This window comes from Lethenteron reissneri, chromosome 32 (assembly GCF_015708825.2).
Source record: "Lethenteron reissneri isolate LAM-NWPU_2019-01 chromosome 32, ASM1570882v1, whole genome shotgun sequence".
In the NCBI taxonomy this organism is placed as follows: domain Eukaryota; kingdom Metazoa; phylum Chordata; class Hyperoartia; order Petromyzontiformes; family Petromyzontidae; genus Lethenteron; species Lethenteron reissneri.
The window spans coordinates 10,282,252-10,308,607 of NC_083810.1; the positions used below are offsets into that span (position 1 = coordinate 10,282,252).

The 26,356-nt window shown below is 48.5% G+C and overlaps 1 protein-coding gene across 1 annotated transcript in view; it reads left to right on the forward strand.

Annotated features, from left to right (window-relative positions):
• LOC133350010 (arf-GAP with Rho-GAP domain, ANK repeat and PH domain-containing protein 1-like) overlaps positions 1–26,356 on the forward strand; it is a 99,675-nt gene that overhangs the window by 36,602 nt on the left and 36,717 nt on the right. Inside the window, 1 exon segment of the mRNA XM_061563959.1 lies at positions 16,531–16,649. Within this exon segment, the coding sequence (XP_061419943.1) occupies positions 16,531–16,649 (119 nt within the window).

The window sequence follows — 26,356 nt, forward strand, 5'->3', positions numbered from 1 at the left end:
TAGGCACATGCAGAGACATGGAGACGCAGAGACTCGAAGCAACACAGTGACAAAGACAAAGATCCCCCGTATTTTTAAACATGCTTTTGGGGCAAGTGCTGTTGGCGAGTACCTGGTGCGGTGTGTAAACATCGCTACTGGGGAGACAAAGGCGGTCGGGCGTGGTTCTGGCCACCCACCCCCGCGTTTGCCGTGCCGGCCTTCAACGGTGCTTGTTTTTTCTGCCGTGGAGTGAAACAGGTCGAGAAGCACTGCCCTATAACATCTGTGATGCATGTAACGATCCAGACTCAACCCTCCAATGACCAAATCACACGGAGGGCACCCGTCAGATCCCAGAAGCTAAGCATGTTTGAGCCTGGCTCGTGCGTGGATGGGCGAGGATAATTGAACGCGCAACGCTAGCGCCTCCGATGACCACGGTTGGCTACGCACGGTGCGAAAAAAGTTCAACATACACGCGTGCCACACCGCTTGTTGTGTTGTACTTCTATGTTTCCTCGTCTATGCCCCATACCGTCGCCAACCGGCGCGGTGAAGTATGGTCGAATAACTGACAAGACTTACGCAGCGTGGCGGGGAAGTTCTCTCCCATCTGGCAGTGGATTGATTAAAGGGCTGTACGGTTATACGTACTCCTAATTTACATTTGGCAAGTTTTTTTTATTGTTTACAATATTTCTGAAATAAATAGACTATATCGGACACTAACAGCCTGTCTGAGGAGTTGACTTGGCAACAAGACAAACAAAGAAAACAATGGGCCTGCTTCGCACAACGGTCCCTTCGAATACAACAAAACAGGTATCGTATCTTTTTTTTAAACACATCCCGTCAGCCACACGGCCTTCTGGGAATGCATACTTCCAGCAGCAGTGGTTCAACACAAGCAAACCTCACTTGGCTGATGTGGGGAGCCAGCAGTGCCCTGAAGGCAAGTAAAAGTGTACAGTGGGCCACATTTAAATATTTTCAAGGAGCCAAATTCCTTCTGTTTTTTTTTTACAATCTACAAGGAAACACCTGAGGATGCGGATATCCAAAGTAAGCCCTGCAAACGGCCACTCACATCGACCAGTTTTACCTAAAATATGTGGTGATGCTGCTGCTGCATTGGCAGTGGTGTACGAATAACATCAATTACACCATCTTAAAAATAAATGTTATATACAAGAAGTGACAATTCCCAGCAAATAGCCTTTGATGTGCTACGAATGAGGATCATTCACCCATAACGTTGGCTTATTATTAAAAAAAGTGTTTTTTTTTTCTTTTTAAGGCCACCGTGCTATTGAAGAAGTGTGTTGCAATTCAATGTTTGTATCAAAGTTCATTGTAAACACGGGCAGCAAGCGGGCGAGTTGGTTGTTGGGGAGGGGGGCGGCAGTGCTTTCTGTTTGCGAGATTGTGAGTTCAGGGTGGCCGGGCGCATTTGGTCACAAACAGCTCTCGTGCCCTCGCAGCGACACGGGGACCTGCGTTCGATCCCCCCGTGGCTTGACAATCTCTCTTGTCTTCTCCCCCCGGTGCGCATGAATGTCGTCTTTAGGTTCACTCCCATGGTTAATAACAACAACAACAGCTACTGATACATATTCTTAGGTTTTTTCGGTAAAGTCACGTAGGTAAAAAATTTAAATTAATAAAAGTAAAATAAAAGTAAAATAAAAATCACGACGTTTCGGAGGCAACACAAGCTTCCGTCTTCAGGTGGAACAGTCACAGCACGATAGCTGTATCAGCTATCGTGCTGCTATCGTGCTGTGACTGTTCAACCTGAAGACGGAAGCTTGTGTTGCCTCCGAAACGTCGTGATTTTTATTTTATTTTTATTTTTTATTTTACTTTTTTTTTTACCTACGTGACTTTACCATAAAAAACCTAAGAATATGAATCCTTGTAGTCACGAAAGCTTCAAATCTAGCTACTGTCTCCACCGGTAGCTGACAATTTTCATCCCGCACCAGAAGTCCACCTCGTGGGAGACGCAGAGCCATTTCACGTATCACTCCCCGGTGCTTGCCTGATTCGTATCGTGCAGCACACTCACCACTGGTGCCACGGCTCCCCCATTTAATGTAAACCGGCCCTCGGTAAACACGCAGGTCCCCACGTGGGGAATGTGCCAGCCAAGACTCCTTTCTGACTCACTGCTTCGTCGGGGCTTTTTTTTTGCTCCCTCGATCCCCGTTTCCCGAAGGGTGCCCAGAGTTAGGCCCCCGTGCACTTGAAAGTTTCCCACTCACCCCTCCATCGCAACTCCCCTGCCCCCTCCACCCTCTGCTGCCACCCCCTTTTCCTCCCCCTCCCTCCTCCCCCTCCCTGACCCCCCCCCCTCACCACCCAAAGTTCAACAGCTGCTTTTTGGAGACGATGTCTGAACGAGTGCCCCCCCACCCCCCCCTAAAAAGCAGCAGCCTAATCAAAGAATTCCGAATTAAAGCATTCGAGAGAATCTTCGATCTGATTTCGATTTTTTTTTTTTAACTACAAAATTCCGCCCCGCCGCTTTTGAAACAATCGGAAGTCTTTGTTGCCAGACGTGCCGACACCACCGCTCGCTCTCGGTTTTGTTCGATCTTTTACGGGTGTCCAGTGGTGCTGAACGCGCGGTGTTGCGTTGGGCCGGTGAAGTTATGCCACGGCCACAGGAGCAGCAGTAGCAGCAGCAGGAGCCCTGTCCCGGGGTCACACTTGGCTCTCCTGCTTATGTCATTTTTTTGTATGTCGGTGGTGTTGGATTTTGTTTTGCGTTCCTGCCCCTCGATGCCGTGACGCTAGACAATTCCGTTTATCTAAACTCGCGGTGATCCCACGGGGGGGGGGGGTCCCGGGAGGGGCTTGTTTTGGCCATACTTCACCACGCCGGTGAATGCGGTTTGGGAAATGAGACGTGATGCCCAGGACCGCTTCAGAATTATTGCTCAGCAGTGGGCTGGGTTTCAGTTTCATTTATTAGGTAGAGCCCTGTGAGCCATTCGGCTCTTGAATCGGGTGCAACCGCAACAAACAAATAACAAAAACATGAACAAGAAAACATCTTAAAGTGACTATGTGAAAACTGAAAATCCAAGAAAAGACAGCAAAATATTGCAGAAAAAGCACCGTACACCAACGCTGTGTGCAAAAATCCCAGTGGGATGCAAGTCAAACAACAACAACAACAACCACAAGACAACTTAGATTAAAGCCATCAGTCTAACTCTGTACTACAACAAACAAACATGGCCAAACCAATAAACCTTTTCGAAATCACCAAAATAAAGCCATAAAAGCAATGTAACAGCGATCATAGGAACTGTGACCGAATTTCCACAATAAACGACATAAACAACATTGTACCACCAAACCCTGCAGTCATAGCTGTCTGCCTGAGTCACTCTACAACAGCAGGAGCATCAGTAGGAGTATCAAAAAATTTCACTGCACCTTTAAGACCAGTGCACTAAATCAAAACACAGGTTGTGGAGCCCTTGGCCACCGCGGTTCACAGGGCAATGCGCTAACCTGCCTCGCCACCGCTCCACCTCTTTGTCTGATCGACTGAGCGTTGTTTTCATTGTGGAGCTCGAACCGTTGTTTTCAAGTCAATCATCTCTCATTGTTCTCCAGTCAATTATCTCTCCGCTGTTGCCGACAAAACACGAGGCTCCATCGCTTTGCGTTCCGCGAGGCTACCCCCTGTGCGCCACGTGACAGAAGCCGTGGGCAGAAGCCGATCATTAACAGCAGCAATTTAACAACAACAACAAGACCAGTTTAACACGTAGGACCAATAGCATCCATAGTACAGGTTTGTTTTTGGGGTTAGATCGCCTAAGTGTGTCGTTAAACCCGCCACCAGCTAGTAAGGTTTGTCACGTGAACAGAACGTGCCAATTCGTTACTTAGTCCAGCACACCGCTGGTGTGTTGGAGAGTAAATCTACAGAATTTACAATCTGAATACTACGTTTCGCCAGTAATTACAAGTAGCTAGTAGTAATTACTAGCGAATTGCACCGGTGTGCTGTACTAGTAACTTATTTGGCACGTTCTGCTTACGTGACAAACCTTACTAATTGGTGGCGGGTTTAATGACACATTTATATTGACGCGATCTAACCACCCCCAAAATAACAACAACCCTCTATTATGGAAACAAAAAGACCCCAACATCTCCGAGGATGTTTCGTTCACAAAACAAACAAACACAACCGAGTCATCGTTGTTGGGCGCTAGATTCGAGTTGTGGAGACTACCACGTGGTCCGGACTGCAGAACGACTGCTTCGGGACCATCCATTGAGTCCATACGCATGGATGGGGGATGGGGGGTTAACCCAAATGCGTACGCTTGCGTATGGGGGTCTACTGACAATGTACGTATAGGATACGGGGGGAGGGGGGGGTAAAGCCTCGATAATAATGTCTACATTGGCCTTAAAATGTCCGCGTTAATGATTAACCCTTGATCGTTTCTGCGTAAATTAAATATCGGCCGTTCTATAGGATTCTGGGGGGGGGGGGGGGGGGTGCGTCAAGCGTACGTACGCAGGTGTTGGGGAGGGGGGTGTAAAGAGTAAAGTACGCGTGCGTACAGGGAGGGTGGTCAAGTTTTGACAGATTTTGTGCGTCCGTTCTCAATGGCCTCTAGAGCAGCAACCGCTAACTGTTGCGTCCTGGGTGTTTTGCTACAAAGTATTGGGGCGAGGAAGTGTTGAGTTCTAAAAATACTCCCCCCCGAAAGTGGGTGTGTGTGGGTGTGTGTGCTGCATCATGGGGAGCGGTGGTGCAGCGGTTAGCGCGCTACGCTGCAAACCCGGCGACCCGAGTTCTGGGCCTCCCCTAGGTCGACTCAGCCTAAACTGAGTACCCGGTGCGGTGTGTAGTAAACATCGCCACTGGGGAGACAAAGGCGGCCGGGCGTGGTGCTGGTCACCCACCCCCTCGTGTGCCGTGCCGGCCTTCATAGGTGCTCGCTAACAGCACTTGCCCCAACAGTCTGTTAAGGGGCCGTCCATAAATGACGTCACGCGATTTTGGACGATTTTTGACCCCCCCCCCCCCCCACTCGTCACACGGCGTCACAAAAAGTCAGACCCCTACTCAAATATGACGTCACAAAGCTCTGCCCCCCCCCCCCCAAAATAAAACATGCTTCAAATCGCTTTAACCTATTGTCATTGTAGTGCGTATTTAATGTGGCGCTGCACTCTCATGTAGGAGAAAACATTTATTGAAAAGTCTATTTAATCAAGTAGAACGTGTTGTCTATATTTATTTAAAGTTGCGCATTTTGATGTGACGTCACATTTCTAACCCGCCCCCCCCTCGTCACAAATGCCTGACCCCCAGGTGCGTGACGTCATTTATGGACAGCCCCTAAGACTATTACGGGGGGGATCTTTGTCTCTGTGTTTTTGTGTTCTGGGTCTGGGCCGTGAGGTGGATATCGAGCTTTGATGGTGGACCTTATTTATTGATCTACATCGATGCCTCGAGATAGTTCGCGGAGTGAATGTTGAAGATCGAGCGAGACGCGGGGCCGTGTGGAGGCGGCGTTCAGTTGCACGTCTCGGCTATTGTGGCAGCCGTGGTGGTGGTGGGGGGGGGTGGTTGGTCGCGATTGATTGCTGCTGTTGTTGTTGTTGGGAATGCGACATTCCTCGCCAGCGGAGGCGCTCTCTGCTCGAGAGCTGCTGCACGCGCGGAGCAAGACGCTCGCTTGGAGCAAGACGTCCCCCCCCCGCTATGAGCAAGACGCTCTCCCTGCTAGCGACACGAACTCGTCTGCTCAACATCAGCAATCCCCCTGACTACTCCCCCACCTCCCCCCGGGATCTTACACTCACAGTGTACAGCGCACGTACAGCGCGCCTGGGTGAGTCACGCTTGTTGTTCCCGTGTCTTTGTTATCTTTTGGGACCTTTTTTTTCTTTCATTCCCTCCAATCGTTTTGAAGGAGGGGGACAAGGGGCTTCGTCCTGCAGCTGTAGGTTCCATCACGTGGGAGGAGAGAGGCGAGATCTGTATGGGTTTATAGAATCTACCCCGACCACCCCACCCCCCCACCTCTGTGCCTCTCACCCCCGAGTGCCCCCACCACTCACCCACCCATCCCCACCCCCTCCATCCATCCCCTGGGAACGAGCCGAGCTGCACAGCCGAGGCGCGCGGCTCAGGATATGAGGCAAACATTTAGGCAGGAAATTCTGCGCTCCGCTGTTTTTCTAAGGATTTTTTTCCTCTCTCTCAATTTTTTTCATCGGTTTTTTTTTTGTTCCACCCCCAACAAAACTTCGCTGACGGGGGTTTGAAGAGAGGCAGTCTCGGTGGGTGATCCAGCGTTCGAGAAAGAGCATCGGCGAGCGAGTGATAGTGGCTCGCGAGAAAGTGCGAGAGAGCGAGAGAGATCGGGAGAGAGTGCGAGAGAGCGAGAGATCGGGAGAGAGTGCGAGAGAGAGAGAGATCGGGAGAGAGAGATCGGGAGAGAGTGCGAGAGAGCGAGAGAGAGAGATCGGGAGAGAGTGCGAGAGAGCGAGAGAGATCGGGAGAGAGTGCGACCGTACGAACTGAATCGAGAGGGAGTTGCCGACTCTTCAGCCGTGGACCCGGCATCTGGAAGCCCTTTAATAAGCGCTGGCTTGTGGCTACTTCTCCTACCGGCTGTGGCTACTTCTCCCTACCGGCTGTCAGCACGCAGCTTGTGAGCGTGAAGGTAACACGAGCGACGCCTCACCCTTCCGCCTTTCTCCGCGTGACAACCCTTTTGATTGTTTAGCGTCCGGCGTTTTCAGACAGGTTGACGTCGCTTGTTTGGTTGGGACACATTTTTTTTCTTCCGTCGCTTTTGTCTTGTTTTCCTACGTACGTTCGATCGCGGATCGGGTTCGCTTCGATGGCGTTGTCCGTGCTGACGCCCTCGCTTGCAGGGAGGGATCGAGGGGCTGGCTGGCTCGGCTTGGCGGGCAGCCCAGACATCAAGTGGCATCCCTCTCCACAAACTGGCACGCAGCACGCAATGCGGGCGAGTTAATTCTGTCCGCCGCGGAACGCTGACCCTCGGAATCGCAAGGGTGGCTCAGTCGGGGTTTTTTTTTACAATCGGGTTTAATTGTCTTTTTATATTAAACCCGATCGTCTGAGATTGGGAGAAATTCGGTTTAATTGGTTCTAATTGCAGAAGCGCACTTCTCAACGATGGGCTTCATCCATTCCAATCTAAGGAACTCACTGGCGCCCACGATTGTGGAGGAGAAGCTCGTGTTCATCAAGACCAACCTGCCCGCCGCATTCTACGACTACCCCGTGCCCGACGGCCCCCCCGAGTACGATAGCAGCACCGACGAGGAAGCAGCCTAAGCCTATCAGAGTTTCGTATTCATTAAACCAGCTTTTAATTCCCCGAAATCGGGATTAATAAATTGGAAAAATCGGGTTTTTTCCACCCACGCAGAATCGGACCCATTTTTCCGAATTTTTTTTTAAACCCTCGGTCTCACAGCGCCGGCTCTGAAACCACTAAACAGCGGAGGTGAAGATTTACACTTTGACCTCTCGCGAGTGGGTGGGTGTGTGCGCGTGTACTTGGGAGAGAGTGGGTAAAAGTACAGCGGGCACGCTTCAACTTCAGGTGGAATGTTCGTGGCTGACCCTGTGAGGGCAGAACACCTCGGCGAATCTCCTGTGGCGTTGGCGTCCGCTTGACGCCTGAGCGCGCGTTCGCTTGCCATCGGGGCGACGGCGAGCGCAGCTCGCTTTGGTTTGCGTGCTGCGATGGAAAAAAAACCGTACCGCGCCTTCCCAAGTGCCGCTACGCCTGGCACGGAATCGGGGTGGTGGGGGGGGGGACCGCGCTCGTGCCGGCATCTGAAGGCGTTATAATGATCCCCTCAAGTCTCCCGGTCGACACGTGGCACGGCTGGCTGGCTGTCTGGCTGGCTGCTGCTGCTGCGTAAATATTCCCCAGGCTATTTTGAACAGCACTCAAAGCAAGGGACTGGGGGTGGAGGGGTGGTCCTTCGGGTGGTCGAATGCGCCGGTTGTGTGGAATTTTTACGGATAAATTTGGAATTTTTAATGGTCGCGCTGGACGAGACGTTCGTCAATTATTGCCCCTATTGATTTGCTCTCACGGCTGCGGAAAGCGAATGAGACACTCGCAGTACAACTCACTCAGGGAATCGATTTGCTCCCACCGCTGTGCCTATGCAACACAGTTGAGATTCACGTGGTGTGTCTAAATGCGACCGCGTCTCAAGAGCACTGCACGGTAACAGCGGGTATACTTTTATTAAATACAAGAAAGAGGCAAGTCGGTCATAGGCAGAGGAAAACAAGGTACGTCATCAGGTTCCGATTTAGGTGATGCACTGGTCTCTTAGTCGGGTCAGTCGATTTGATTGAGCAAGCGCAATGGACACGACAGCTCTGATCTGTTATCTTCGTTGACGTTTCTGTGAGCCAGCATAACACAACATATCCTGCTGGAACGCATCACGGCGGAGAAGATAACGGTGAGGGCAGACGTCACCTCAGTGCTGCGTGAGGTGTCGGAAGCGACATTGAGATGGTACGGACCTGCTGTCAAAATTGGCTTCAGGAGATGCTTTTCATCGTCAGCCATTTTCTGTCCACTGCTGGATGAAGGCCTCCCGGCATCGCCATTGCTCACAGTCCCGCGGCACCGCAGTCAAGGGCTTGCTCCTGCGGTCGTTTTCCGAGGCGCGTTTTCCTCCTTGAGGCGCAGATAACATTGTGAAGAAAGTCTTCGGAAAGGGGGAAAGAGGCTTCAGGATCTGGGGAAGATTGCATTGGCCACGTTTGCAATGTGGCAGGGGAAAATCAGAAGGAGCAAGATAGAGGAACAACCGGGAACAGGAAATTTGGAAGACGGTGGCAGAAAAATCTGAGCCCGAATATTGAGAATAAGGGAAAGAAGAAAGGGAAGCCTGTGAGTGTCCATAGACACACAATAATAATAACAACTCCTAATACGCCACCGCACAGTACTCTCTCGCTCTCATAGATTTCGGTTTTCAGTTTCATTTATTAGGTACTAGCTTTCCTACCCAGCTTCGCCCAGGACTTGGATTCACCACGCCCGGCCGCCTTTGTCTCCCCAGTGGCGATGTTCACACACCACACCAGTTACTCGTTTGAGGCTGAGTCGACCTAGGGGAGGCGCAGGACCGGTTCAAATAATCGTCACCGGTGGTATAACCCTGTGAGCCATGCAGCTTTTGACTCAGGTGCAACCGCAACAAACAAAAACATGAACAAGAAAACATGTTAAATAGATAGAGAACGGCTCAGAGGTGCGAGGACGGACCACAGACGAGCCGGGAGGCAGCAGCGGCCACGCGGTGAGCCGGTGCCAACAATAGCCTAAGCTCTGCGTTCCTCTCTATATTGAGATGTTTTCAGCCAATGAATGAATGTTTATAGACGTGGGAGGAAGCCAGAGCACCCAGAGACATCCCATGCATGCAGTCGAACTGGGGAGCAGTGGTGGTGCGGTGGTCAGAGTACTGCGCTTTGAATGAAATAAAATTGAGGTTTAAGGATGCCTTATTGTCTTCCGCACGCGATAAGAGCCACTGCTTTGCAGATGACGCCTTTTCCATGTCACTCGTTTAAGCCGGAGGCAGTAGACGTTGAGCTGCTCGGGAGGCAGATACAATCTACACGGACTTGAATAAAATACTTTGATTGTGGTGACAATTAGCCAGACACGTTCAAATGAAAAAAAACCCAGCCAATGAATAATATCACGTAAGACTGGAAATTCCACAGTGACTTCCGTCATGTTTAACAATTCAATTCTAATCTGTAGTAAAACCGTGAATATGTTTTGGCACAGCGATCTCAATTGACCTGTCATGGAAGGGCTGTTTTACAAATCCGAAAGATATTTTAACCTAACAGCGGTCCTGGCCCCGCTGCCTCCTTCACCAATAAGTACTGACCAGTGCGGTGAAGTATGGTCAAACAACCGCCCGCGGCTGACACGGCATGATGGTAGGCCCATCATCCAGCAGTCGATTGGCAGAGGTCCATGGAATTATTTCTGTTCTATTTTATCACGATGTTATTTACAATACTGGGCAACGTTAGACGCGATTGGCTTCTAAGTGGCTCCTCAATAAAAGTGTTACCAGAAGGTGGCTGTGTGCCTCTGGCTGTCAGAGCGGTGAAGGAGATCGGCTGCGATCCTGAGGGTGAATTTGCCCTCGAGATTTCCTCGCGGCGCAGTGAGCCAGCGGGCATTGATTGCTCAGTAATAACAGCAATCGTCTAATTTGTGCTTTTTTTTCACACTTTATTTGACGCAGTCCAGCTCGCGTAATAATATAATCACCTTCACTCACGCGGGTTGAACACTCTTCGCCGGTGTATGTATACAGGGTGGTCGAAAGTCAGGACACGTAGGGTTATTAGATTTATCTTAACAAATCGCTGAGGGTTATTTCATGTATTTGACAAATGTCTAAACTGACTTCCGTTAACATTAACGGATGCACGAAACCTTCCGAAATGAACTCGGGATTTTTTTTTTAAGATGACGATTGTGTAATCTTTGAATTTTCATCAATTTATGTTTTGTCTCAGTTCATTCGACGGTGCTTGGTCACGTTTTGTAAACGGCGGCATTGAGTTGACCCCACAGGGAAAATAAAAATAGATATTAACCTAAATAATCAACAATTAAACTTACACTTAAAACTTTCGTGACCGCAGGAATTCACATTGTTGGCTCTTTCGGTAAAGTCACGTAGATAGAAAATAAAAATCTAAATTAAAAGCAAAAAACCCGCGACGTTTCGATCGCAACACAAGCAGTCTACTTCAGGTGGAAGATTTTTGTTTTCTATCTGTGACTTTACCGAAAGAACCAAGAATATAAACAATTAAACTGTTTTAGTGCCGGTTTTAAAATAAATGAAATGACCCTCTGTGTCCTGACTTTTGTCCCACCCTGTAAATAAGGAGTGCTCGTGTGGATTTTAAAAAAAACATTGAAGTGACATGAGACCTTTCCAGAATAAAAATATAAGAATAAGTCTTATATTGCAGCTGCTCAACCCCAGCTATAAATGCCCTGATAGTGGCATTGTCTTTGTGCTGTTCGCCTTTTGGCGTCCTCTGGTCTAACACTTTGAGACGAGGCTCTAAAGAAAGCTGTCTCTGGTGTGGACCAATCCGTTTCAAAGACAATGCATATACTATCAGACCATGTTTTTATGTTTGCACGTTCACCACAAGTATATGTGGTTAATGCAGACAGGATTCCTCGCAAAAGGTTTCTGTTTGGTGTTCGAACATCTTAACACAACTGTTTAATTGCCAGAAAGGGTAAAACCTATTCTTTTTATTGAAGTGACTTCATACGCGTAATTGTCAACTTCTGCGGTTAGCTCAGAGAGTTCCGAATGGAAATTTCTTCACCTCGTGGAAAGTTAATTTGGAGAGATAAAAAAAAGTTTTTTAAAAATTACTGGCGATGAATTTTCCTCGTTGTTGAAAGGGTCGGCACCTAATAGCAACACGACGTCAATATAGAAATGAATTCATATCGAGTCTGTAATAGACGACGTTCTTGGCAATGACCCTTCTTCACAGCGCCTGCAGAGGCCAGAGAAGGCCTACTTCTCTGTGTGCTGTTGAGTTTTATTGTTGTTAATTCGTATTGGACCATCATTACGACTTTTCGTGACCCCACTCATGGACCCGACGGACGGACGCGCGTGCATGACGCGCTAAAGGCTTTCAACCCCTGTTGGAAAGCGTTAAAAAAAGTTACCAAAGGTTGATGCGCGCTTGCCAAACGTAGCCCGTCTGGAGTTTGTCGCGGGTGTGGCATCAATGCACCTCGTCCCAGCCAAAACAATCGCAGATTAAAGAGGCGGAGCCCTCTTTTTTTACATTTCCCTCGAGCCAACCGCCAAACAGGAAGACCGACTGTAAACGGCGATGCTTTAAACTTTAAGGTCACCGCGCACAGGATGAAGCGATATTTCGGGACATCAAGGTCAGGAAATGATCAAGTGAATCGACTGGCTTGGTTTTTTGTTTTTTATATTTACGTAGGCCCCTACGCTCGTCCCACTTCATCTCTCCGCCATCTGCTCGTTGAAAACCCCGAATTAGTTGTTTGTGCTTCGGCTGCAAATCGTGCCAATCATCCTGTCGAGTGTAAATATTATCGTCTCTACTCGACAACAAAAAATAACACTTCCTCCGTTTTCAGATGAGACCGTCGCTTAAGCGTAACGACCATTACCGGCGACATGTTTCCCCCCGACGATATTTATCTCGGCAGACTCAGAGGCTGCCGTCCGTCCGTGGTTGAGGATTCATCATAAAGGTCTGTGGGTTAGATCGCGTAACGCCCCAAAAAAAACCTTTATTATGAATAATATTGGTGGCGAAAGCCTTTCGTGTGAAACTGGTTGAGGATTGCGAGTCCCTTCAAGGGGTGCTCGACGATTCAAACGTTGGAGCCGTCGTCAACCTCCACCCTTGATTACACGATGTAACACGATTTTTGTCCCTGGGTAGTAAGTGTTCTTTTCTAATTGCTTATGCCTAAAAAGTATTGAAAATGGCTATTATTCCCCACAAACTTTGCTTTAGTGACCAGGACTTTACGTGAAGGAATAACACAAATGCACACCACGTTTTCTCATTGAAAATAAATCAATTTCAAAATATCACTGTCCTGGTCACAAAAGCAAAGTTTGTGGGGAATAATAGCCATTTTCTGTATTTTTGAGGCATAAGCCATTAGAAAATAACACTACCCAGGGACAAAAATATAGATTTTTTGGTTACACAGTGTTGTCAGCAGCAGCATCGTCGACCATAACCAATTATTCAGCCTCCAACAATTCACCCCCCCGCCGCTGCCGCCCTCTCCGATTTTATTCGTAGTCACAATTCAGAAGTCACTAAGTCAAGAAAGAGATTCTCTCTTTCTTAGCCAAGAGCCAGATTGTGGTGGACGTAGCGCCTCTAGTGGCTGCAGGGGTCAACATGACCTAATTGCATCAAGTCGTCGTCATCGTCGCCCACGGAAATTCCACTGCTGGATGAAAGCCTCGCGAAGCTGACACCATTTGGCAGCAGTCTCGCTACGCAGCGATCCGTCTAATCTCTGATTTCATCACTCCATTCACCGCTCGGGTGCTTTCAACCCTTGGCCTGCCGCTCCACCATTCGTATCGAACACTGGCCGTTATCTAGCGCTTGGTACTTCGCACGCACAGCTAATACGGAGCGAAGATAATAATCGATTCACCGCACGCGTGTGTATAAATGTTCAACTTCTTTCTAAAACGTAGGTAGCCAACCGTGCCAATCACAGTTATAAATAAATGAGTTTTAAATCTAGATTAAAAAGTGCGTAGCTCCAGTGGCCTCCTATTATCGGAAGGAAGAGCGTTCCAGACGGCCGCAGAAGTGCATCTGAATGCGGCGCACAATGCAGTGACCGTCTTTGTTCGACGGCCAGCCAAAAGCCGCTGCGAGGATGACCGAAGTTCGCGTGATGATGATTTACGCTCCTTGCCGAGACCAGCAAAGGCATTGTGGTTCACTTGTGGCGAGCGCTTTGCGTGTAACGAGTGTGTGGTGCTGTGTGCGTAAGATATGACTTCACAAAAAATGAACCGGTACACTCTTATTCAACTTTGGTCTTCGACTTAGCAGTTGGGCAGTCGACAGCACAGCCAGATGTTTGAATTCAAAGCAACTCGCCCGCAGAGGCGCTGCTGCACGTGGCTGGAAACACCCGAGGCCTTGGCACCGTGCGTGGTACAGGAGACAAGAAGCCTGGCGCAGCGGTCGTTATTTGTCGGGAAAGTGGAGCTTGCAGCGTATCCAAGGTCCGAGTAAAGTTGGAGTGCGTTCCCCTTTTTTTAGCGTAATTCCTTTTTCTGCGGCTGCAAAGGTCGGCCAGCGGGTGACAAGCACAGGGATTGGGTTCAGTGCACAGATGGAGTCAGTGGCCTGGCTCTGTCTCATCGGGAAACGCGTAGCGATCATTGCCACCACGCCACTGAGGGCACTTAGCAGGACCCTCTTGAAGAGCAGCTTCGAGACTCGGTGAGGCGTTCCGGGGTAATCGAGTGGAATGTAACGTGTGTGCGTTGAACGTCTTCAAATACGTACAAGAAGGAAAGGAGAAGCTCGCAGCGGGGTAGGAAGGGACAGAGAGTGGAACGGGAGCAGGAGAGGGTGGGAGTAGCATAGATGGGGAAGAGTCAATAAAAACTGTTTGAAATTTTTGCTGGGAATCGTGAAGGGGTACGGCAGTAGCCGTGGTTGTTGACTCGTACGTAATAGGGGTTCTTCTTGCAGAGCCCTCGGCACACCGCTCGTCACCCGAGTGGGAAGATCTTGATCTTGTCCAGGGCTAACAAACCGCACGCAGCGGGAGCAGACTTGATTAGCAGTAGACAGCGGAGGTTCTTTGCCCTTTGGGGGCCTGAAGCATCAACATTTTTTTTTTGCTGAGTCGTGTAAATTACAAACATTATATTCCGGACATGCTACATGAGTTAGTTATAAAACTGTTGCATAAAGTACTTTAATTGAGCAATATCTTAGTAGTGTTATGAGAATGCTGAGCTGTTTCTGTATTTTTTTAAGATCCTAGTTTCGAGCTGATACGGGGGTTTCGATCTTCCCTATTTTTTCACCAACCCATGGCCTCTTTCTTCGTGAGATCCGGTGCCCTTTGGCTTTCGCTTAGTTTGCTTTATGCCTTAGCGTCGCCACTGGCAAGTAGACTTGATCACCGGTGGACCTGGCCCACGAGGGCAGCAGCAGTGTGCCATAATCGACAACCTCTCGGGGGAGTGATTCGTCGGTGAGAACCCCGTGAAGACGGAGGCGGCGGCGGCGGCTGTGTGAAGCGCTGATCTTGAAACCAGAGCAAGACGTGGCTCACAGCTGCTCGCGACGGAGGGAGCGGGGTTTGTGGCAGCGTCCACGCCACGCCTGGACGTGTTTACGCCCGTGTCGTGCCTTCCCGACTTGGCCAACACGTCTCGTAGCCGAACTCTTCGGTTTCCCCACCTGCTTGACCCTTCATTATTTAGTTTGCACAAACGCGAGAGAGTTTTTAGCAGTGCAGAGCAAACCAGACGCGAGTTTGCGTGATCGAAGCTGAGAGATTCGCCGATTCGCACGCAGCAATCGGCCACCCGCCAATCGCCACTGAGCGACGGCGACGTTTGAAGCTAAGTGAAGTGTCGAAGGCTTGTTGGCAGCAGGTCACGGCACAAACCCAGTTTATTTGCTGAAGTGACCCAGATGACTGGCAGATGCACCACATGTGCTTTCCCACTGTACCGCTTTGCCGTGTGTCAGTATCGCTCCACCTCACTCCATCGCACACAAAGCACCTATGAATGCCATCACGGCAGACGAGGGGGTGGGTGGCCAGCACCACGCCCAGTTGCCTTTGTCTCCCTAGTGGCGATGTTTTTACGCACCGCACCAGGTACTGATTTGAGGCTGAGTCGATGTAGGGGAGGCCCAGGACCGCTTCAGATAATCCTCACTGGTGTTGGCTGTGGGCGGGAATCGAACCTGGGTCGCCAGATTCGAAGCGTAGCGCGCTAACCGCTACATTACGCACACACACACACACACATGCGTAGAGCACACATTGAGTACACACAGCTGTACCCCATCGGTGGAAATTTAGTATGTAAGCTTGGCCTAGGCTTTTGTTAGTTTCACTCAGCCCAAAGTGGCACGGTACCTCATGTGTCTGCATCGTGGCGTAGTGTGATTGGCATTGGTCCTGGTGTGAAGAATTAAATGGGGTGGAGGGGGTGCCTGACAAATTTCCATCCTCTTCATATGCCTGGCGCCTGCACATTTCCAGCCCAAGGGGCTCGGTGCAGTTGCACCGCTTGCACACTCACTAGCAGCACCACTTAGCTGGGCGTAGTGTCAACCCCGCCGTCTACTCGCGTGCTTAGCCAGACCTTAACGGGCGGTCCGCAAACATGAACTCGGCTGAAGAATTGCAAAGGCACGTACGCGCAAATGCACAAACGCTCCCGTTTGTTTGCAAATACAGTTCATGGCAAAGCAGGATGCACGCATGCACACACGCGTTCTCGCTGGCACTGGCCCACGCACACACGCACACACACACTCGCATGCGAACGCGTCGGCCACAACCCAGCTCAGGAAATTGCTGCAAGAAGCCACCGCCGGTGTGCTTCGATTTGCGGGCGTACATTTTTCCTTCATTTTATTAATTCTTTACAAAATGAATTAAATAACCAGAACTATCTTGGAGCACACGCAGATCCGGACTTCCGTCACCCGCCTCCTAGCCAGGCGCGCTTTGGAAGAGCGAAGAGGGCAGGATTAAATCTCCGTGTGTCACGCGATGCACAATCGGGCTGGCACAAACCAGGGAGGAAAGCGAAACAACAGCAACAACAACCGACGCAAAATCGTCGTCTCGTCCCGAGCACTTGCGAATGAACGGAGCTGACGAACTCACGGGGTGCAATGTGTGGCAGGGTCCCTCCGGAGTGCAACGAGTTGAAGGCGTCCGGCGCCGATGACTCTCCAGCAACGCGGTCACCTGAGATCGGCACCGATGCCTGCTTGCTCACCGTGCCGTTGGACATCCCCGCAGGTGAGCCGGTGCTTGGGCCGCATTCATGAACGTACAATAAATACAATTACATCGTTGTCGTCGCCACCACCACGTTTATTTGGCATGCGTCCCTAAACCGCAGTGCTCGTGGGGAGGCACCAAACGGTGCCTCGGCTGTCGGCTCTCTCCGCAGTTGCAACCCTCGCACTCTGGATTTAGAGTGCCTCGGTGTGCGTCCGCATCGCAATTCAAATACGGATCTCAGTAGATTCGGTGCCTTAGAACGGAAAAAAAGTTAAATGTAATGGTCAATGGGCTCCAGCCGCCTCTCCTTTGTTTTCGATCAAAGGCGTTTTACCGCATCGCGCACTTTCAGAGCCACTTCTGCGGCCATCTGGAATACTCTTCCGACCAATATAAGGAAGCCACCAGAGCTATACACTTTTATATCTCGATTGAAAACTCATTTCTCTAGAACTGCTATTTTGTGTCTATTTTGTTCGCCTTCCCCCACGCCACCGATTAACACAGTTGGCTACGTACGGTGCGAAAGAAGCCCAACATACATACAACCAAAAATGTTTATATTTGTATTTAATCTCCTCTTCGTGAAGCGCCTTGAGACCTGATCACCTCTTCATTGCTGCTGTGTAAATTCCGCTGGTTATTGCCGTTTCTATTTCCACTTTGTTATTGATTTTCAGCAACAAACTGTTTACGTTCGCCCTCTTGTGCACAAACGCACGGCAGCGCGGCGAGAACGATAACACCCCCCGCGCTGCACTCCTGAAATAATCTGGCAATGAAATGCAACCGCTTGCCTTGCGAGTCTCACACTCGAGGCCGTAGCAGCCCATCTTGGTGCCCCTCTAAAAAAAATGGCGAACAAGATGCATTGTTGTACATCGCTCACGGTTACTTCGGCGTCGTATGCACACGTAACTTCCTCCCGGGCATTGTCGTACCTTGTAAGTGTAAATCCTAATAAATTGCACACGTAAGGGCGGGCGTGGAGGCAGGGGTTGGTGGATGACGCAGACATTTGTGGAACTCCCAAAAACCTGCTTGCGCTGCGTCGCGGTCAGGAATTAGCAGTGCAGCAAGTGGATCTGCGCTGCGGATTTGATTTGTTATCCCCTTGCATGTGTGGGTTTTCTCTGGTTCACGAAAGGTTCTCCCCACATGCACAATGCTCATTGGTGGATTCGGTCATACATCCCAATGTAGGATCCACCTTAAAAAAAGGAATGTTGAGACTCGGCGAGGCTTGCTTGGCCAAAGCAAAGACAATGATTCTGATTTTCTTAGTTAATCTTGCCTCTCTGTGACACCACCGTTCCACACCGCGCTCCTTTCCCGGAACGAGGCCGCATCATTTATCGGCGTCGCGATGAGAAGGTCGTGAGTTCAGAGGTGGGGCCGTCAAGGCTCAACTCGGGCCTACCCATCCCGTGGACATCAATAAAACTTAGAGCACCACCCTGTCGAAAAGTCAGTAACGGCTGTGCTCATTTGTGTGAAGTTTCCAAGTCGTGTAAACAATTATTCCTGGCCGTGGTATAGCGTTCAACATCCTGCACGGTTTCGCACCACACTTAGTCAATCTGGTAGGTCACGTGTGGTGGGGTAGAGTGTGGAAACTTCCACATCTGCATCCCAGACGACTAGCCAGCATGGAAGAGGAGTAGGTTAGGCCGCCACGGTGGCGAGATGTAAACTCCCTTGCCTGATCATGGGTTCGATTCCGACCCTGACGTTTGTTGTATATTTGTGGTCTGTGTGTGTCTCTCTCTCTCTCTCTCCCCGTTGTCGGGTGGATTTTTCTCCGGGTTCTCTGGTTATTCCCTCTGCATTTGGAGTATTTGGCTGTTAGAAATTTCTACGTGATAAGCCACTTCGTTGAGCTATCATTGGTGATAGCCAGGCCTCTTCTGAAAAAGAGCTACATAGCTCAGTGGGCCTTTACCTGGTGAAATAAAAAATAATTGCTTTGTTTTAGTTTGTTTATTTTTCAGTGATTTGCTTACCTTTCCTACACTTTGCACTCTTATTGTTTATTGTTTGTTGTAACTTTCTCACCCGCCCCTACTGGACATTGAGATTATTTTGGTGCTATAAATATCCAAATGATTGGCCACTTTGTTGAGCTATCATTTGTGGCCAGGTCGCTTCTGAAAAAGCACTCCGTAGCTCAATGGGGCCTTACATGGTGAAATAAAAAAAATAGTTTATCAGTTTATTAGCCTCTGGTGGGGTATACCAGATTCTCTTGAGCTGTCACTGGTTGAGGCCCTTCTGCCAGCTGTGGCGTGAGCCAACAATTGCACGGCTGCACCTTTACCGTTTAAGTTTTTTCAAGGTTTCACCGTGGCTTCATGAGGTGCCAGAAATGTCCCACCCAGGTAAGATTACAAAGCGTCTTTGTGCGGACAGTGAGCTTTGGGGAATCCCCAGTGCGTTTATTGAGTCGCCGATTTAGGGAGGATTATATCATTGTGTGACAAATAACATTAACACAGTTTTTTTCCCCTTTTATTCCTGGATCACAGTTTCTCTATTATATAAATACATGGGTACATGGTCATTCTATAAAACGTGGATCTGGATGATTGAATATAGTCATACAGTAATGATAATGGCCTACAGTCATTAGAACCTTATAGCGGAACCCCAGGGTCCCGAATAAACGGAAGTCAAAATCTTAATGAATTTATTTTTGGCGACTCCGTCCCACCGCGCACATGAATGCCGCGACCTGCCTGGAGCGGATCGTTCTGTGGTCATGTCGTGTCCAAGCGCAGCAGCAGCGAGGACGAATGCGCAAAAGAGCTGAACAAGCGAATGCTGCACTCCATGCTCGGGTACGGGCAGGATCATAAGTCTTATCCAAAGCTGCTCAAACTGCCTACACACGACTAAAGTCATTTATTTGTCATCACGGTTTTCAAAATACAGTGAAACTGCTCTCTTATCTTCATTATTATTTGTGACCTACCAATGTCTGCAGCCAGGATCAATCGATGACAATACTATTACCTGCAGATATTTCACAGATGAGATGCGTTGCACCGTTAATTCCTCCTGTTTGATTATAATACTTCTCTTGTCCGTATGCATCTCTGTGCAGATAGGTTTTTTTTTGCGGTTAAGCCATCGTCCCCACATACCGCTCGTATCAATGTGGATAAGAGGAGCGGCGACCCACTACTCTGTAGAGTAACATTGGTATAAACGCTTGTGACAATATGAACAGCGCATTGAAAACGCGTACTATTGTATGTACTATTTACAAAGTGTGTTCACAAATCCACACTTAGAAACACGATGATTGACAGAGGGGTGTAAATATTTTTTTCGATAGTGTGTTTAAACGGAGGTACTGCAGGTAAGTCGTTTTCAGTTTTAAAGGCATAGATTAACAAGGCAACACTTGCCACCATCCTTCAAACCCATTGGTGAAAAAGAGCAAAGTTTTTGTTGACATAATATAATGTTTATGCTAGCGATGGGGGCTTATGGGTCCCGCCATAAGGTTCATTTGTTGATTCATTGATATGTTAAAGGCTTTTCAATGCTGTGATGGTTATGGGAGCTGTTTGACAATACTTCATCACACTGGTCAGTGTGGTCCGGTAAATGGAGCGTTGGGGGGGGGGGGGCCAGATCCGGTTCAGATTTCAGTCACCACCGACGTTTGCCGTGGCCGGAAATTTAACCCTTGTGCTCTGGGTTCATGGCACAGTGCGCTCAACGTTGCACTGCCACTCGCTCACTCCACACCAGCCTCGTTTAACCACCGAAATGAATGTAAATTTCATCGCGTAGTATTGCTGACTTCTGCGATGGCAGTCGTGTTTTAAGTATGCAAAACTCTCGGGGGTTTTCACGTGGCAACAGGTATTTAGTAAAGTCACGTGTTTCAATGATGATAATGTCAATAGCTTGACACTATATATGAATAAAACCTTGCCTTGTCCCTTTAAACGCATTACCGTTAGCTTATATATACGCTGCCAAGCTTGGTGGTGTTCATTCGGACGCTGTCTTTCCGACAGCCCTGTTCTTCACCTGAGGACGGCTGCTTGCGTTGTGGCCGAAACGTTGTGAGAATTTTATTTTATTATGTTTTATTTGTATTATTTTATTATTTCCCTTCTACGTGACTTTACCGAAAGAACCAAGAAGACGCATTACCGTGTTAAACTGCTGCATTGGCAGCGGTGCACAAGCCCGCCCAATGAATACTCGACCCATTTGTCAACAAGACTGCCCGAAAAAGCAACAACAACAGAAGGTATATTTATAATTGGCGAGGTTTCCTTCTCCGTTGCACGTGAAGGGGACATTTCCCGCAACGTCGCCTATTGCATAAATATATCAACATATACATGTATATATTCCCCGTTCATAAAAGGGTTATCAATGAACGTGTTGTCATTTTTTCTGGCGATTTGTCTGCCCCCGACAGTTGGCATGCAAACTCATTTTTAAATCCTTTATATTAAATTTCGATTTAAAGCTTTCGTGACTGCAGGGATTCATCTTCTTGGTTCTTTCGGTAAAGTCACGTAGAAGGGAAGTAATAAAATAATAAAAATAAAACATAATAAAACAATTCTTTATATTAAGTTCGCTTGCTTGCTTGCTTGCGTGCTTGCGTGCTTGCTTGCTTGTATACGACCGTGCAAATCTTTCGGTCGTTTTTTAACCCACTTCCCGTGATCCAATCGAGCTGACATTTTCCACACAGACTCGTTGTGTGTGACAATTAATGTTCGGGAAATTTTTTTTCCAAAATTTTACACTGTTTAGGGAAAACAAATTAAATATTTAATTACCAATTGCTTAATACTGGCAGACAATCATCTGACCCATAGGTGGCAGCTATCTCAAGCCAGAGGACGAGAGGAATCTAGCCGCCACGCATATAAAGGATTTATAGTGAAAAACTTTGTTTTTACGGGTTATACTTGTTGTTGCATCGTGTTAACAAGACGAATAATGTATCACGCAAAGAGCCCTTGAACACGTTGTTTTTAGAACGCATTTTTTTTTTATTACTCCTCTAACAAGATGCCGATGTGCGATAACCGCCAGCAAACCGACTGTGGATTGTAAGAAGGAGAAGTTAAAGGCCACAGCATCTGCGGTTTTGGAAATCTCTGCACCTCTGTTGTTGTAGCCGGTCTTGGCCCAATTAGATTCGAGTCACCGAAGTGGACATCCCCTATTTCTCTAGGCCGCCTGCCCAGGCCACTTGAGCAAATGATCGGGCAAAGGGCGGAGGTGGGGGAGACCGTTTTGCCTTCCCTATAAAAACGTGGTAAAGGGCCGTTCATAAATGACGTCACGCGATTTTGGACGATTTTTGACCCCCACCCCCCCCTCGTCACACGGCGTCACAAAAAGTCAGACCCGCCCTCAAATATGACGTCACAAAGCTCTGCCCCCCCCCTCCCCAAACCATATTTCCATTTTGAAAATAAAACATTCTTCAAATCGCTTTAAAATATTGTCATTGTAGTGCGTATTTAATGTGGCGCTGCACTCTGATGTTGTAGGAGTGTTGTTATATCAATTCGTGTTGTTATAGCAATTCTATATTTAAAGTTGCGCATTTTGATGCGACGTCACATTTCTCAAACCCCCCCCCCCCTCGTCACACATTGTCACAAATGTCTGACCCCCCCCCCCCCCCCAGGTGCGTGATGTCATTTATGGACGGCCCCTAATCTGTGACATTGCAAGGTGGTCGGCTCTTAAACTCTGTGCGGTTGTACGTGCTGTGCGTGCGAGCGCATGGGGTGGTGAAGGTTCACGATCGCCGTTTAAATGTGCAGTGCTCTATAAATATAATCTCCCCCTTAGCTTTGTCGTCCGAAATGCTCGGACATTCCGATCGGCAATTTGACGGCCGTCCGTGTCAATGCGCGCCCTGATGCATTCCATCTGGCTCGCAATACGCGCACTCGCACTTTTTGTCAATCCACTGCTGGATGAGGAGGGCCTTCTCCCCATGCCGTGAGGGTCGTAAAGGGTTATTTGACCATGCTTCCCCCGCGCTGGCCACTGCGGAATGGTGACGAGGGCGGAGAGCATAGACGTGGAAGAATATAAGTGCAGCCTATAACAACCTGTTGCGAATGGTGATCGCCCATCGGAGCAAAATCTAGCCCTCAGCCTTGCTTAGCTACCGTGATCTAGCAACTTTGGGCACATTCCAGGCGATGTATTAAACGGCCTCTGATTTGAATGAAAACGCTGTCATTCTTTGGATGAAATGCCTGGCAGAGTGTAAACATCACTGCGGGCATTTAAAGCTAAACGCAACCCAGAGCAAAAACAGCTCATCCTCTTGATATGCGCTTATGGTGTGTTCCAGGACTGTGGGGTTTGAAGCCTCATTAATGATAATAAGACATCAAAGTCACAATACAAGTTACTGTGTGACTTTTCAACAATGTCCCTGTATTGATATTAGAACTGGCACCAGGCCACCGCTAGATATAACTTACAAACCCTATTTTTCTCTGCTCATTAAGGCTTCAAACTTGTGATCAACAGCATAGAAACACACAGGCTGGGTACACATCTTCAAGTGAATTTAGTTAACTTTGCTTCAGCACATCACAACTCTAGAGACCAGGAGAGGCTAATTTTCAATATAAATAACGCTTCCTTCCCATATTTGCCTCCAAATAAATACACAGTTTTTGTTTGTGTACGCAAAAAAATGCCAGCAAACTCCAGACTGGTTTTGACATTCAGAGTGTCTCATGGGTTGAGTATAAAAACACAGTACTTCAATTTGTTTTTACGTAAAGAGATGCATATGGGAAGAGGGTGCGCTATTTACTCTGTCGTTAACATTCTGCACAGTAACCCTTAACGATTTTGGCCAAGAGTGACCCGGGTCACCCGAATGAGAAAATGACAAAACAAGATAAGGGCTGTTTATATTTTTTGTGGGTTGTGTCTTCCTTTAAAAAAGAAAAAGGGGACATGGCGGTGCTCCATACATATTTGCGCGAGACGCTTTGAAAACGCCGCAAATGTGTCGAGATAATCGTTGTCGCGATCATCTTCAGCCACGATCAACCCACTGCTGGATGGAGCTACCCAGTGCTTAGCGCAGCAGATGCTCACGCATAACGGCGCACAAGGTTTACCGTACTTGTGGACAGCTCTGGGAAACCCTGGGCGTGTGGACGTGAATGAAACTACCCGTCCAAGCGTTCGTACGACAAACCGAAGAAGAGCGAATTTTTAGGGGCATGCTTTTTTGTAGTTGTTAAAGATCAGCCATGAACTCTTTTAAGCGTTTGAGGCCTGCCGGCTGTCGAGAGGTCGGGGGAAACCAGCAGTTGTGGTCAGTTGCACTGTACACATTTTTTTTTTAGCGCACACTGCCGGGCGTGCGTGTTGGCGTTGGACGTGAGTGCAGGGCCCCTGTGGTTTTTGTCCCAAGCTGCACAGCTCACGCTGCCCGTCCATCCATTCTTCCGTTCGTCTGACTGCCGACGATGATCCGAGGCTCACGGTGCTTGCCAATTTTTTTTTACTTTCGCCGACCATCTTTCAGAACTGTTGTGCTCCCCCAGAAATGTGCTAAACGGCCTCGAACGCTTGGAGAATCCCAAAAGTCCGGCATGCAATAGCGCGTTGGCTTCACAGTGTGTGTGAAGTTTAACACGTATGCTTTAGCGACAGTTATTATTCATAATAAAGGTTTTTGGGTTAGCTCGCGTAAGTATAAATGTGCCGTAACCCTCCGCCACCCGACACAGCCAGTAAGGTTGTCACGCAAACAACGCGCCAGTTAGTTACTACTTCAGCCCACCGGTGTGTTATGAGTTTGTGAGAATATCCATTGGTTGGGCAATCTGCTGCACTTTCCATCGCATACAATGGACGGTGCATTCGTTCCAACCAATGGTCAGTAATGCCGTGCCTTGGTAAGGCTAGTTGACGTGGGATCAGCAGGCTCGTAGCCTCCATCATCAACAACAACATCAACATCCTACCCCCCCCTCCTCCCCCTGAGAATCTTCCTCTGTCCCATGGTCTGCGACCATGCCCAACTATCGTCCCCTAACCGAGCCCCCCCCCCCCGTTCCGTCTAAACTCCTCCGTGGGTGGTCGCTCTGCTTCTCCTCTCCTGTCCCCGGGGAACCGGATTGCCCCTCTGCCCATCCGAACTGCTGACTCCATCCCGTCCATAATAAAGGTTTTTGGTTTAGATCGCGTAAGTATAAATGTTGTGTCGTAACCCTCCACCACCCGACACGGCCAGTAAGGTTCGTCACGTAACAACGTGCCAGTTAGTTACTACTTCAGCCCACCGGTGTGTTGGAGAGTAAATCCACGGCATTTACAATTTGAGTAGCACGACGTTTCGCTGGTAATTACATCCAGCATCATTGCGCGATTTGCCAGAAAAGTGAAGCAATCCACCCGCTTCCGATCTTAAATTGAGCAAGATGACGTCATCACTGAATCCATCCGTTTGTTTTTGACTCCAAGCTTAAGACCTTCCTCTTCTTGTCAGCCTCATATGACTGTGTCCAATTGCATCTCATTTAAAAGTAGCATGTCTTGAGCGTCGCTTAAATCATGTTCTCCCGTCACCCTGCTCTCGCTAACTCTCCAATTTCACACGAACAACAAACATCCCTCATCGTTCTCCACGGGATGCCAACGTGCATTGTCGTCGCGCGGTTTTGTGCGGCCGTCTTGAGATGCGGCCTGTCGCATTTTGACTCTTCAAACAGAACAAAATCTGGCTCGCACAAAAATGTGGACTCCAAGGAGAATTCTGAAAATCGTCGGGTGTCGAAAGAGCAGTAAATTGAGGAGTATTAATAAAAAAAGAACAGAACACAGTCGCCCACTCGTAAAGGCTATGACGACGAGGATTGCTATGCGTTTGGGACAATAGGGCTTGTCAAACTTGAACGCTGCTGGAGCGATTGAGGGCAAGGGATGGAATGTGAGAGACTAAGAAGTTGGTGTCTGGGCGAGGCAACGAGGCAGCGCTTGTGGTTCACAAGGACAGATGAAGGAGTGGCGTCGTGCAAGGGACACGGGGCAGGAAGGGGCCCAAGACTGTCGATCCCCCACACGTTTGGGATGAACGCGTGGTGGCGATTGTATTGTATTTGGGCTGCCAGATTTCCCCACTGGCTAACACACACATTAGATAACCCTTACACCTAGCTTTAAGCAGTACGTTTCTTCTTGAATGCAGCGTAACAATTCTCAACGTGGTTATTTGTGTGGGCCCTCAAGAGTTCTGCATTTCAGCTGCCCATTTTGAACAACGCACTTTAAGTATTCTTGGGTCTTTCAGTAAAGTCACGTAGATAGGTTCAAAGAAAGGAACACACAAATTAGATAACCTCTTTTTTCCTGAAGACGACCAATTGCGTTGCGATCGTAACATCGTAGTTTTCTGTTATTTATTATTATTATTTTCTTTGAACCCTTGACTTTACCGAAAGACCCAAGAATATGAATTCCTACAGTCACGAAAGCTTTAAGTCAAGATTGCACTTTAAGTAAATGGGTATATTTTTTAAAAAGCTATTGTTTACAGATGATTTAAATAGGTCATGGAATTGGCATGTGTGTTGTGGGTCTTTTGTGGCCAAACTGCCGTCTGTCTTCAAACAAACACGAGCACAGACGTGCCTTTTGACTTTAACTGACCACCAAGGCATCGTGTGCTGTGCACCATCTGCTCAAGT